The sequence below is a fragment of the Pseudophryne corroboree genome, chromosome 3 (genome assembly GCF_028390025.1).
Source record: "Pseudophryne corroboree isolate aPseCor3 chromosome 3, aPseCor3.hap2, whole genome shotgun sequence".
NCBI classification, from domain to species: Eukaryota; Metazoa; Chordata; class Amphibia; order Anura; family Myobatrachidae; genus Pseudophryne; species Pseudophryne corroboree.
The window spans coordinates 180,121,855-180,133,375 of record NC_086446.1 but is presented as its reverse complement, the minus strand read 5'-3'; the positions used below and the strand labels follow the sequence as shown (position 1 = coordinate 180,133,375).

Sequence of the window (11,521 nt, the reverse complement as noted above, 5' to 3'; positions counted from 1 at the left end):
AGCAATAAAATATAAAAACCGGCAAAACAACAAAATCAATCAGAAAGACAAGGCTGTAGGGAGAATAAAAATATATAACATATAAAGCGGTGAACAATTACCTTAACCAACAAAAACACAGGACAGAGTAGTAATTGTGAAAAGCCTAATGCAGCGCCAAGGTTAGTTTGTTTACTATTCTGCTCTGTATTGCTTTTAGACTTCATGCTAGCTGCTGCCAGCTATTGTTAGCCTTTATGTAGTATATTAATACAAAGTGCATGTAATACTCTGTGATGCAGACACACTTTAATCAGTGATTTAATTAACAGTCTGACAGCTTATTGAGATGACTTGGTATCCAACATGTATTTCGATACTAAACACTCTTATAATCACCAGGCACAGTGGCAAATAATACGCCATATGCACTGTTCCCACCAACTATAATTGTTAATCCTTTATGTATTAAGTGTTCAGAACCTCTTCACTGCCAATTCATTTAGGCAGGGCCCTCTTTACCTTCTGTTTCATGTCATTGTATGCAATTTGTTTGTGTTATGATCTTCTCAATGTACAGCACACATGAGATGACTTTGTATCACTGTCTCAGTCACAAGCTGCTGCACCTGCTATAAAACCCCTTGCTGACATGTAACATTTAACATGTGGCCACTCAGCAGCAATTTGTGCAATGCTCAAACATTTATGAACAGACATTACTGGATTATATAGATTGGTGCCAGTTACTATCTACATTAGACAGGGGATGCGGTTGTGTGACCGGCGGTTGGGAGACTGACTGTCAGTATACAAAGATATTGGCCATAAGTTATGTTGATAGAAAATCTAAATCACCTATTTTTTGGAATCCAATAGAAACTACTCTCTATCTATATATTTTAGCACAATAGTTTGCTTTTACAATTACTGTATTTTATTAACTCTTCATCTGAGAATGAAAACCATTCCTAAAGATGAAAACTCAATTATCTGAGAATTAACACCCCTGAAGAAGTCGCCACAGACGAAATGCATTGGAAGAAACACTATTACATTAAGAGAAAGTGACTTGGTCTTGCAAGCCCTTAAATTGTTAATATCTTTCTGGAATATTAAGAAAATGCATATGATAATGAATTTCTGAATATTATATTTTAATTTTTAATAAAAAAAGTTTTTATATATTGGGTGCATTTGTATATAAGGTCATAATAGTTCATCCTCTGTTCACATCTCTAGTAAGAACATTTATTGAATAAGCGCGCTCCTCAAAAAAAATAAAAAATAAAAATTACATTAACTTTGTGGGCCTCTCTTTTGGGGTAGCTGCCTAAGACAGTACTATATCATAAAATTGATATAACCAATTATTGTGGCTAGATCTCACCACATTATATAATATAAGCACATTAAGGAATCTTGATTATATATTTATATATTGAAACAGGCCCTAAACACATGGTAGAAGCATACTGAGCAATGCTCAAATTTTTGAAAGTCAGTGTAAGGACTGACCAAAAGGGAATACATTTGGATCCAATCCTTTTAAGTCTTAACCTCTGGGGATTTCGGACTGAAGTTTATCGGACTCTAATGGGGATGACTTAATTAGGATCCCCCCCTGCATATGTGCTCTGAAATAGTCCAATTAGTGGTGGTTACCCATCCTACTGTTTTTTTCTGATGATACATATTGCGTTTACCCCTGATGAAGTCGTCCTGATGAAACGCATTCAGTGTTTTATCTGTACCTACCGTATCCTCATATCTTGGAAGCTTCAAGTCATTTAGGAGTGGACTAGATTTAGAAAATTGTTCCTGTATGTAAATTTGTATATATTTTTTATTAAAACAAGTATTTTTATATGTTGATTTTGTGTAAAACTGTCACTTATATGAGATGGTATTTCATAACATTAAGTGCCCTCAGATCCTATCTTTCTCTCTCTCTATATTTTTTTTTATGTACTTGAATGTGTTTTATATGGTATCCGGTCTCTAGGTTGACAAGACTTTGTCGACGGTTTCTAGGTCGACAAGTCAAAAGGTCGACATTTGTTTCATTTTTTTTTTAATCTCGGCCTAAGCCAGTCACTCAAAGTGGGCTATTCAATTGTTCGTCCTAATGCGATAATTAAATGACGCCCATTGTTACTATTCAATTGATTTGGGCGCCCTTTATTTATCGCACTTGTAGCATCCGGGTAGACAGGGTGTAGTCGCCTAAAGCGGCAAAACCCATCTAAACTAATGGGAGCGATGGGGAAAAGTCCTGTTTGGTCGCCGAAACAGCCGACTTTCCATACATTTCAGCTTGCAGCCTCCGGAGGCACGTGCGGAGATGTGACTGCCGCAGCTAATAGGGGGTCTGATCGGAGCAACAATTGAAAAGCTCAGATACACGCCCTTTAGTTAAAAGACTCTTGCCAACAACTGAATAGCCCCAATAGTGTCCCTAAGTCAGTCCTGGCCAACCTGTGGCTCTCCAGCTGTTGTAAAACTACAAGTCCCATCATGCTTTGCCACAGTTTTGCTATTAGGGAATGCTAAAACTGTGGCAAAGCATGATGGGACTTGTAGTTTCACAACATCTGGAGAGCCACAGGTTGGCCAGGCTTGCCCTAAGTGGTCATGTGATTGAAAAGGAAGGAAGGAAGGAAGGAAAGGGTGAGAAATTACTCTTCTTGAAGATGCTTCTTTAAACAAATGAAGGTCTATGCAGTGGCGTCAGAAGGAAGGTGCGGGGGTGTGGCCCACACCCAGGTGTCACCCTCGGAAGGGGTGACACCAAAGTGCCAGCTCTTCTACTGCAGTGACAGGAGTTGAGTGCTGCAGTATGATAATCCTTTGCAGCACTCAGCTCCTGTCACAGATAAGGAGCCGGCACTGCGCTGCACAGTCTTCGGGGGGCAGCCAGAATCTCCGGCCTGGGTAAGCTGGACACGACCCCAGAGTGAAGAGGACATCGGTGAGGCCACACCCTTTCAAATCAGGCCACACCCCTTTTCGGCGGCAGCGGCGAGGTGAGAGGGGGGTGCAGTTATGCAGAGTGCGCACCAGGTGTCACCACACCTGGTGACGCCTCTGGGTCTATGTACAGCCTTTTCGCTGAAGATTTTTTAATACTATTCAGATATTTGATAGGTTTCACAGCTAAAATGTGTTCCCGTAACTATGGCAAATCCTAGCAGAACTGCAAGTAGTACAAGAGTGTTTACCAAATAGAAGCATTGATATTTACATTTTTCTCTGTAATGCTTGACAAAATTAAGATTCCATAAATAAACTCTAAAGGTGGGTACACACTATTAGATATATCTGCAGATCAATTGATCTGCAGACATATCTATGTACGGATCGGGCAGTGTGCTGTGCATACACACAGCCCGATCCGTCGGGGGACTGACGTCATGAACTGGGCGGGCCAGTTCACCTGTCAATCACCGCCGGCCGCCGCAGCATGTGTACGGGCGGTCGGCCGACCACCCCGTACACACAGCGACGCACCAATATATCGTTAGATATATTGGCTGTCGGCTGTGCTGCGCGGCCGACGCGATACGTCTGTGAACGACGGAGTTCACAGACGTATCGCCCGTACACACTGGCCGACGGTCCCGCGATGTATCGGCCGTTCAAGAGAACGGCCGATACATCGACCAGTGTGTACGGGCCTTAAGATCCCCACCTCTTTCTATCTGCTAAGATCTACAATATGCTCCAACACCAAATAGAATAAAAATTAGAATAAAATGGCACTTACTGCTATGTAATAAACTTTTGCTTTTTCTACCAGCTGCCAGTTTTCCTTCAGGTCGAGGTGCTTTGTTTTATCATAGCAATTAGCAGCAGCCAGGTTTGCTACCAGAGACCTGGAAAAATGTGTGTCAAGTGTTAGGGTGGTCTTGTTATTCCTGTAAACAAAATAGTAATTTTTTGAGTCAAGGAATATTGGTACTGCAATGGTGCTCTTACAGTGACCGAGAAGCATTTACAAATATCCCAAATACCACCTTGATGTGTGTTATTGCAAACTTTAAACTGAAACATTACATACCTTAATCTACAGTACAACAATGAGCTGAAAAAGATGGAAGCAATTCTGGTACATTATTGTAAATCACACCCATTCTTTCAGAAGTCTAACACGCTTGCAGACACTTATTTATGATCACTTTCAAAATGGACATCTTCTAAAACGAACAAACATGATCATTTCATATTTGCATATTTTAATGGTGAGAAGTAATATACCTTCCATAATATATATTTGGAAGCTTAACGTGCACATGGAGGCTTCTGTAGAGAGGAATGATGATGCATGATCTTTCATCTATAAGACAAAGGTGCTCTCTATCCTCTTGTATGTCCAAACCACCATTTGTGTGTAACTTGTAGTTTGTATGATTTATAGTTCTGGAGTTTTGCAGCACCTTACAAATAAGCAATTATGATCTCTCTTGTACTCTCTAAAAATAATTTCTGGCTGATCTGCCCGATATCGGCGAATCGGGCACATAATTTTACTGTGTATGTGCGCGACCCACCTGAACATGTGGATTGGGAAAGCATACCGGTTCGTCCAGCATGTCCATCCAATTCAATATTTTCTAAGTTGAAAGTTAGCTGCATTGGGCAGGGTATGCACTGTCGCGGCCAACCAAGTCATTTCCCATGTTCCTTCACTGGGAAGGAATAGACAAATTTCTCCCTCACCAAGGGAGAAATGAAGATATCTTGGCTATATATATTGAGATATCTCACAATATCTATAAATATTGAGTGTATGTCCACTATACCTGCTGGGTTACAGGCTGTTGGATAAAATGTCTGTCTGTCAGGCATTTTACCTGACCGTGCATGCCCAGTTAGTTTTATTTTCATCTCCGATATTTTAAAAATACGTTATGGTAAGAACTTACCGTTGATAACGGCATTTCTCCTATGTCCACAGGATAGCATTGGGATATGATGGAGAGACAGCGGATTGGCACCAAACGATCACAAGCTTTCTGGCCTCCCAGGATGCAACGGGCTCGTCCATATAATCCCACCCACCGACTCAGTCAAATCAGTTGTTTCCAAAGCATTTAGGCAAGAGCATTATGTAGAACTCTATTCAGGCGAGAAGAACACACATGCATACTTTTCCATACAAGAGGGAAGAGGTTAGTGAGTATAAAGATCCTCAAATCAGGTGCGTCAGGGTGGGATCCCTGTGGAAACCTGTGGACATAGGAGAAATACTGTTATCAAAGGTAAGTTCTTACCATAACAGATATTTCTCCGGCAGGGTCCACAGGTTATTCACAGGATAACATTGGGACTTCCCAAAGCAATTTTTAGTGGTGGGGACACTCCGGATTAGACAGGAGAACTTTTCGTCCGAATTCAGCGTCATGTGAGGCAAAGGTATCAAAGGCATAATGTCTAATGAAAGTGTTAATGAAACCATGTGGCTGCCTTACATATCTGTTCTGCTGAAACACCATGTTGTGCTGCCCATGAAGGACCTACCTTACGTGTAGAGTGAGCAGAGACATTAGCCGGAACAGGGAGATTAGCTCGAGAGTATGCTTCTGAAGCCGTCATTCAAAGCTATCTTGCTAGTGTCTGTTTAGTAGTAGGCCATCCCCTCTTGTGAAATCCGTAGAGAATGAAGAGAGAATCTGTCTTTCTGATGGCACTAGGTACGATTTACGTAGATTCTTAATGCACGACTACGTCCAGCGACGCTTCTACCATAGAAAGTCCTGATACCTGAAAAGCCGGGACTACAATTTCTTCGTTAAGGTGAAACTTCGAGACCACCTTTGGAAGATAACCAGACTTAATTCTGAGAACTGCTTTATCTGGATAAAAAAATAAGAAAGGGAGATTTACATGACAGCGCTCCTAAAAATGATACTCTTCTAGCTGATGTCATAGTCCGTAGAAAGAGTACTTTAGCTGTCAACCATTTAAGATACACTTTCTTAAGTGGTTCAAAACGGAGCCCCTTGAAGGGCTTTGATGACCAGACTTAAATCCCAAGGTACTGAAGGAGGAACAAAAGGTGGTTGAATGCGCAGCATTCCCTGGAAAAAAGTATGCACATCTTGTAAAGTGGCAATTTTCTTTTGAAACCATACAGCTAATGCTGAAACTTGAACTCTCAAGGAAGCCAACTTCAAACCTTTATCCATTCCTGCCTGAAGGAAATCTAAGATTCTGGATACTCTGAAAGATTTTGGATCCATACTTCTTTCACTGCACAAATGATTATAGGCTTGCCATATTCGGTGATAAATGCAAGCAGAGGAGGGTTTCCTTGCTCTGAGCATTGTTTAAATGGGTGTAGTACTGCTGACCGGCGGTCAGCTTACCGACGCCGGGATCCCGGCAGCATACCGACGCCGGGATCCCGGCAGCATACCGACGCCGGGATCCCGGCGGGGAGGGGCGAGTGCAGCAAGCCCCTTGCAGGCTCGGTGGCGACCTATGGGTGTCGTGGACACCCACGAGTGGAAATAGTCCCTGTTGGTCGGCATGTCGACCATCGGGATAGTGACCCGTCGGGCTGGTGGAGGAGGTCATGTGACTGTCGGTCAGCTGACCGGCGGTCACATGAATACAACCCGTTTAAATTACCTCAGGATAGAGGTCATGTGACTGTCGGTCAGCTGACCGGCGGTCACATGAATACAACCCGTTTAAATTACTTCAGGATAGAGGTTTAAACAGCCACGACGTTAAAGACAGCCGATCCAGATGCCTGTGATAACAAGGACCCTGCATCAGTAGATCTGGACGTTGAGTGAGCAGAATTGGAGCATCCATCGACATCCTCTGCAGATCTATGTATCAATGCCTTCTGGGCCAAGCCGGAGCTATTAGAATCACGGCACCCTTTGCTTGCTTTATTTTCCTCACCACCCTGGGTATCAGGGAGATTGGAGGAAACGGATATGCCAGATGAAATTCCCATTTCACTGACAGTGCGTCCACAAGGATCGCTCCGGGGTCTTTTGTTCTTGACCCGTATGCCGGAACTTTGTTGTTCAGATGGGACGCCATGAGATCCATCTCTGGCAACCCCCACTTGTCTACTAGAGTGTGAAATACTTCCGGGTGTAGAGCCCATTCGGTTGCTCGAATGGTGTGTCGACTGAGAAAGTCTGCTTCCAAGTTCAGGACTCCTGGAACGAACACTGCGGACAATGCTGGAAGATGGAGTTCTGCCCACTTTAGTACGTGACTTACCCCCTTCATTGCTCTTTGGCTGCGAGTTCCTCCCTGATGGTTGAGGTACGCTACTGCCATTGCATTGTCCAAGCGGATCTGTACTGGTTTTCCTTGCAGAGTGTCCTTTGCCTGAATCAGTGCCATGTATATGGCCCGAATTTCTAACAGGTTTATTGGCAGGCAACTTTCTTCTATGGTCCATTGTCCCTGGAACCATAATTTTCTGGACACTGCTCCCCAGCCTTGAAGACTGGCATCCGTTGTCAGGATCTCCCAATCTGATATCCAAAAGAGTTTCCCCTTGTCTAGATGGGATGACTGTAGCCACCAGGCTAATGACCTTTTTACCTTTACTGGAAGTACCATTATTGGTTTCTTTATTGTCTGATGTACTCCATTCCATCTGGTCAGAATCAGATGTTGCAAAGGTCTTGAGTGGAATTGTGCATATTCCACCATATCGAATGTTGACACCATCAACCCAATTGCCGGGTGAACTGATATTGTTTGACTGTGCAACAATTCCTGAGTCATTAACTGCACCTTGGATATCTTTTCCAAAAGGTAAAAATATTTTCTGCAGTCTTGAATCCAATACAGCCCCTAAGTGAATCATCTGTTGTGACGGAATCAGAGACGCCTTTGCCAAATTTATGAGCCATCCGTGTTTCAGTAGACAAGTTATGGTCTGTTGAAGATGGCTCAAGAGCAATTCCTGGGATTGTGCCAGGATTAAAAGATCGTCGAGGTATGGGAAAATCCTTATCCCCTGCTTGCGGAGATAAGCTGCCAAAACCACCATGATCTTGGTAAATACTCTGGGGGCTGTGGCTAACCTAAAGGGTAATGCCTGGAATTGAAAATGTTGCTGGAGGATAGCGAAGCTGAGGTAACACTGATGGGACAATGCTATCGGCACATGCAGGTAAGCATCCTGTATATCCAGAGATACCATGTAATCCCCTGGTTCCATGACCAAAACTATGGAGCGTTGTGTCTCCATGTGAAACCTTGGGACCCAAATGTATTTGTTTAACATTTTGAGATTGAGGATGAGCTGAAATGACCCACTTGGCTTCTGGACCAAAAATAGGTTGGAGTATAAACCCTGTCCCCATTGTGCAGGGGGTACTGGAATAATTACCCCGGACTGAAGCAATTTTTGAACTGCTTCTTACTGGTGCAAAAAAAAAACCTTCGAGGAAGATGCTTCTTGAAAGGGAAAACATAACCCAGAGATACCACTTCTTGCACCCAGGCGTCTGTTGTCGACTGCTGCCATATGTGTGCAAACTGAAGAAGACGGCCCCCTACCTTGGAGTCCCCCAGGCGGAGGCCCGTACCAACAGGCTGATGGTTTCTGTTCTGGTTTGGAAGCTGGTGGCCCATTGCTTCTTTGCTTTACCAGACTTATTGTACTGGGTTTGCTTTGATTTACTTTTACCTTTTGTTTTACCTAGCCACCGAAATGGCCGAAATCCCGAGCCCTTAGGCTTAGGGTTGTAACTGGCAGGAAACCTGACCTTCTTGGATTCAGCTTCTGACTCCAGAATATCTGTCAGTTCCTTAACAAAAAGAACGTTCCCAACAAAAGGCAAAGCTTCCAGAACCTTCTTGGATTCTGAATCAGCTTTCCATGTACGTAGCCAAATTGCTCTGCGAGCAGCTACCGTGAAGGCTGATGCTTTAGAAGCAATCGTACCCATATCCATTGCTGCTTCTTCTAAGAATAGCGCAGCCTGTTTCACATGGGCTATATGGGACTCCTGCTCCCTAGTAGGTGCTGAGAGACCATTTTCCAGTTCTTCAGTCCATTCAACTATCGCTTTTGCCATCCAGGCTGAGGCCATAGCCGGCCTTATGACTTCCCCGACTGAGAAAACATGTTTTTCAAAAAACCATCAACTCTTCTGTCTGTGACATCATTTAATGACGTAGATGGCAAAGGCAAAATAGATTTTCGCACTAATCTAATGACGTGCGTATCTACCTTAAGAGGTACTTCTCTTTTTAAACAGTCCCCAGCTGGAAAAGGGTAGTAAGAACCCCATTTCTTTGGAATTCTATATTTCCTATTAGGCGTAGCCCAAGGTTCCTCCATAATTTCCGTCAGTTCGTCTGACCCTGGAAATTTAACCCCAACTGTTTTGGGACGTTTAAACACAGGTGCTTTAGTTTTTATTATTGGCTCAGCTAAATCCTCTAGAGACATTATAGCCTTAATTGCTCCAATTAACTCAGCTATATACTCTGAGCTGAAACCTTCCATGTGTTCTTAATATGGTGAAGTAGAGTATATGGAGCTATCATCATCTGTTGTATCATCCTGTGTAGCCTGTGAATTTGATGATATATTTACTCTTTTATCAGCTTGTTGACTTGTAGAAGCTGTTGGGACTATATCATAAGTTGGGAGCTGCATGTATGGGTTAATAGTGTACACTATTCCTGAGGTTGAAGATGCAGGGACCAACCTGTCAGCTATACTGGATAAGGTTTGTGCAAACACAGCCCAAGGTGGATCTATTTGTCGTTGAACAGGGATCTGCCTTGCAATCTGCTGAAATGCAAAACAATTTGCACATAACCCATCGTGTGCCAAAGTTTGAGTTGATAACCCCACCTTGCAGGATAACAAGTTTTATGGTAAGAACTTACCTTTGTTAAAACTCTTCTGCGAGGTACACTGGGCTCCACAAGGCTAGACATTGAGGTGTAGAGTAGGATCTTGATCCGAGGCACCAACAGGCTCAAAATCTTTGACTGTTCCCAAGATGCATAGCGCTGCCTCCTCTATAACCCCGCCTCCCTGCACAGGAGCTCAGTTTTTAGTTAACCAGCCCAATGCAGTAGCAGGAAAAGAGACGACAACAGAAAGTAGCCACATACACCACACTCTCACGACAGGAGAAGTGTCAGCGGCTAATGCCATACCAACCAAAAGAAGCCAAGTGCGTCAGGGTGGGCGCCTTGTGGAACCCAGTGTACCTCGCAGAAGAGTTTTAACAAAGGTAAGTTCTTACCATAAAACTCGTTTTCTGCTGCGGGGTACACTGGGCTCCACAAGGGTAGACATTGGGGATGTCCTAAAGCAGTTCCTTATGGGAGGGGACGCACTGTAGCAGGCACAAGAACCCGGCGTCCAAAGGAAGCATCCTGGGAAGCGGCAGTATCGAAGGCATAGAACCTTATGAACGTGTTCACTGAGGACCACGTAACCGCCTTGCACAATTGTTCAAGGGTCGCACCATGGCGAGCCGCCCAAGAAGGTCCAACAGACAGAGTAGAATGGGCCGTAATGTGAGCAGGAGCCGACAGACCAGCCTTCACATAAGCATGTGCAATCACCATTCTAATCCATCTGGCCAAAGTCTGCTTGTGAGCAGGCCAGCCCCGTTTGTGAAATCCCAACAGAACAAAGAGAGAATCAGATTTCCTAATAGAAGCAGTTCTCTAAACATAGATAGGGAGAGCCCGTACCACATCCAAAGACCGTTCTTTGGGAGACAGATCAGGAGAAACAAGTGCTGGAACCACAATCTCCTGATTAAGGTGGAACGAAGAAACCACCTTAGGTAAATATCCGGGACGAGTCCTAAGAACCGCCCGGTCACGGTGAAATATCAGATATGGGGAACTACAAGACAAGGCAGCCAAATCAGACACTCTTCTAGCTGAGGCAATAGCCAGCAGAAACACCACCTTAAGGGAAAGCCACTTAAGATCAGCAGAACAAAGAGGTTCAAACGGAGACTCTTGTAATGCCTCCAAAACCACCAACAAGTCCCAAGGAGCCACAGGCGGGACATAGGGAGGTTGGATACGCAACACACCCTGAGTAAAGGTAGGCACATCAGGTAAGGTCGCAATTTTTCTCTGAAATAACACCGGCAAGGCAGAAATCTGAACCTTGAGGGAGGCCAGACGCAGGCCTAAGTCCAGGCCCTGCTGAAGAAAAGCCAACAACTTGGCTGTACTAAACTTAGAAGCGTCATAATTGTTAGATGCGCACCAAACAAAGTAAGAATGCCAGACCCTATGGTAAATCCGAGCAGAAGCCGGTTTCCGGGCCCGCAACATAGTTTGAATGACCGCCTCAGAAAACCCTTTAGCCCTCAAGACGGAAGCTTCAAGAGCCACGTCGTCAAAGAAAGCCGGGCCAGGTCCTGGTAGACACAGGGGCCCTGAACGAGGAGGTCTGGGCGTTGTGGAAGAAGAATTGGACGCTCTGACGAGAGGCCCTGGAGGTCTGAGAACCAGTGCCGTCTGGGCCACGCTGGAGCTATGAGAAGCAGGATTCCTCCTTCATGCTTGA

General features: G+C 44.2%; 1 protein-coding gene across 4 annotated transcripts in view; it reads right to left on the bottom strand.

The window, feature by feature from the left end:
* ADK (adenosine kinase) overlaps positions 1–11,521 on the bottom strand; it is a 671,242-nt gene that overhangs the window by 206,845 nt on the left and 452,876 nt on the right. For 2 of the 4 annotated variants that reach the window (XM_063958649.1, XM_063958653.1), the window contains exon 6: positions 3,746–3,896. In XM_063958649.1, coding sequence (XP_063814719.1) covers positions 3,746–3,896 — 151 coding nt within the window. Of the gene's footprint in view, positions 1–3,745; positions 3,897–4,039; positions 4,064–11,521 lie in introns of all 4 variants that reach the window. The other 2 variants (XM_063958650.1, XM_063958652.1) reach the window with 2 other exon arrangements.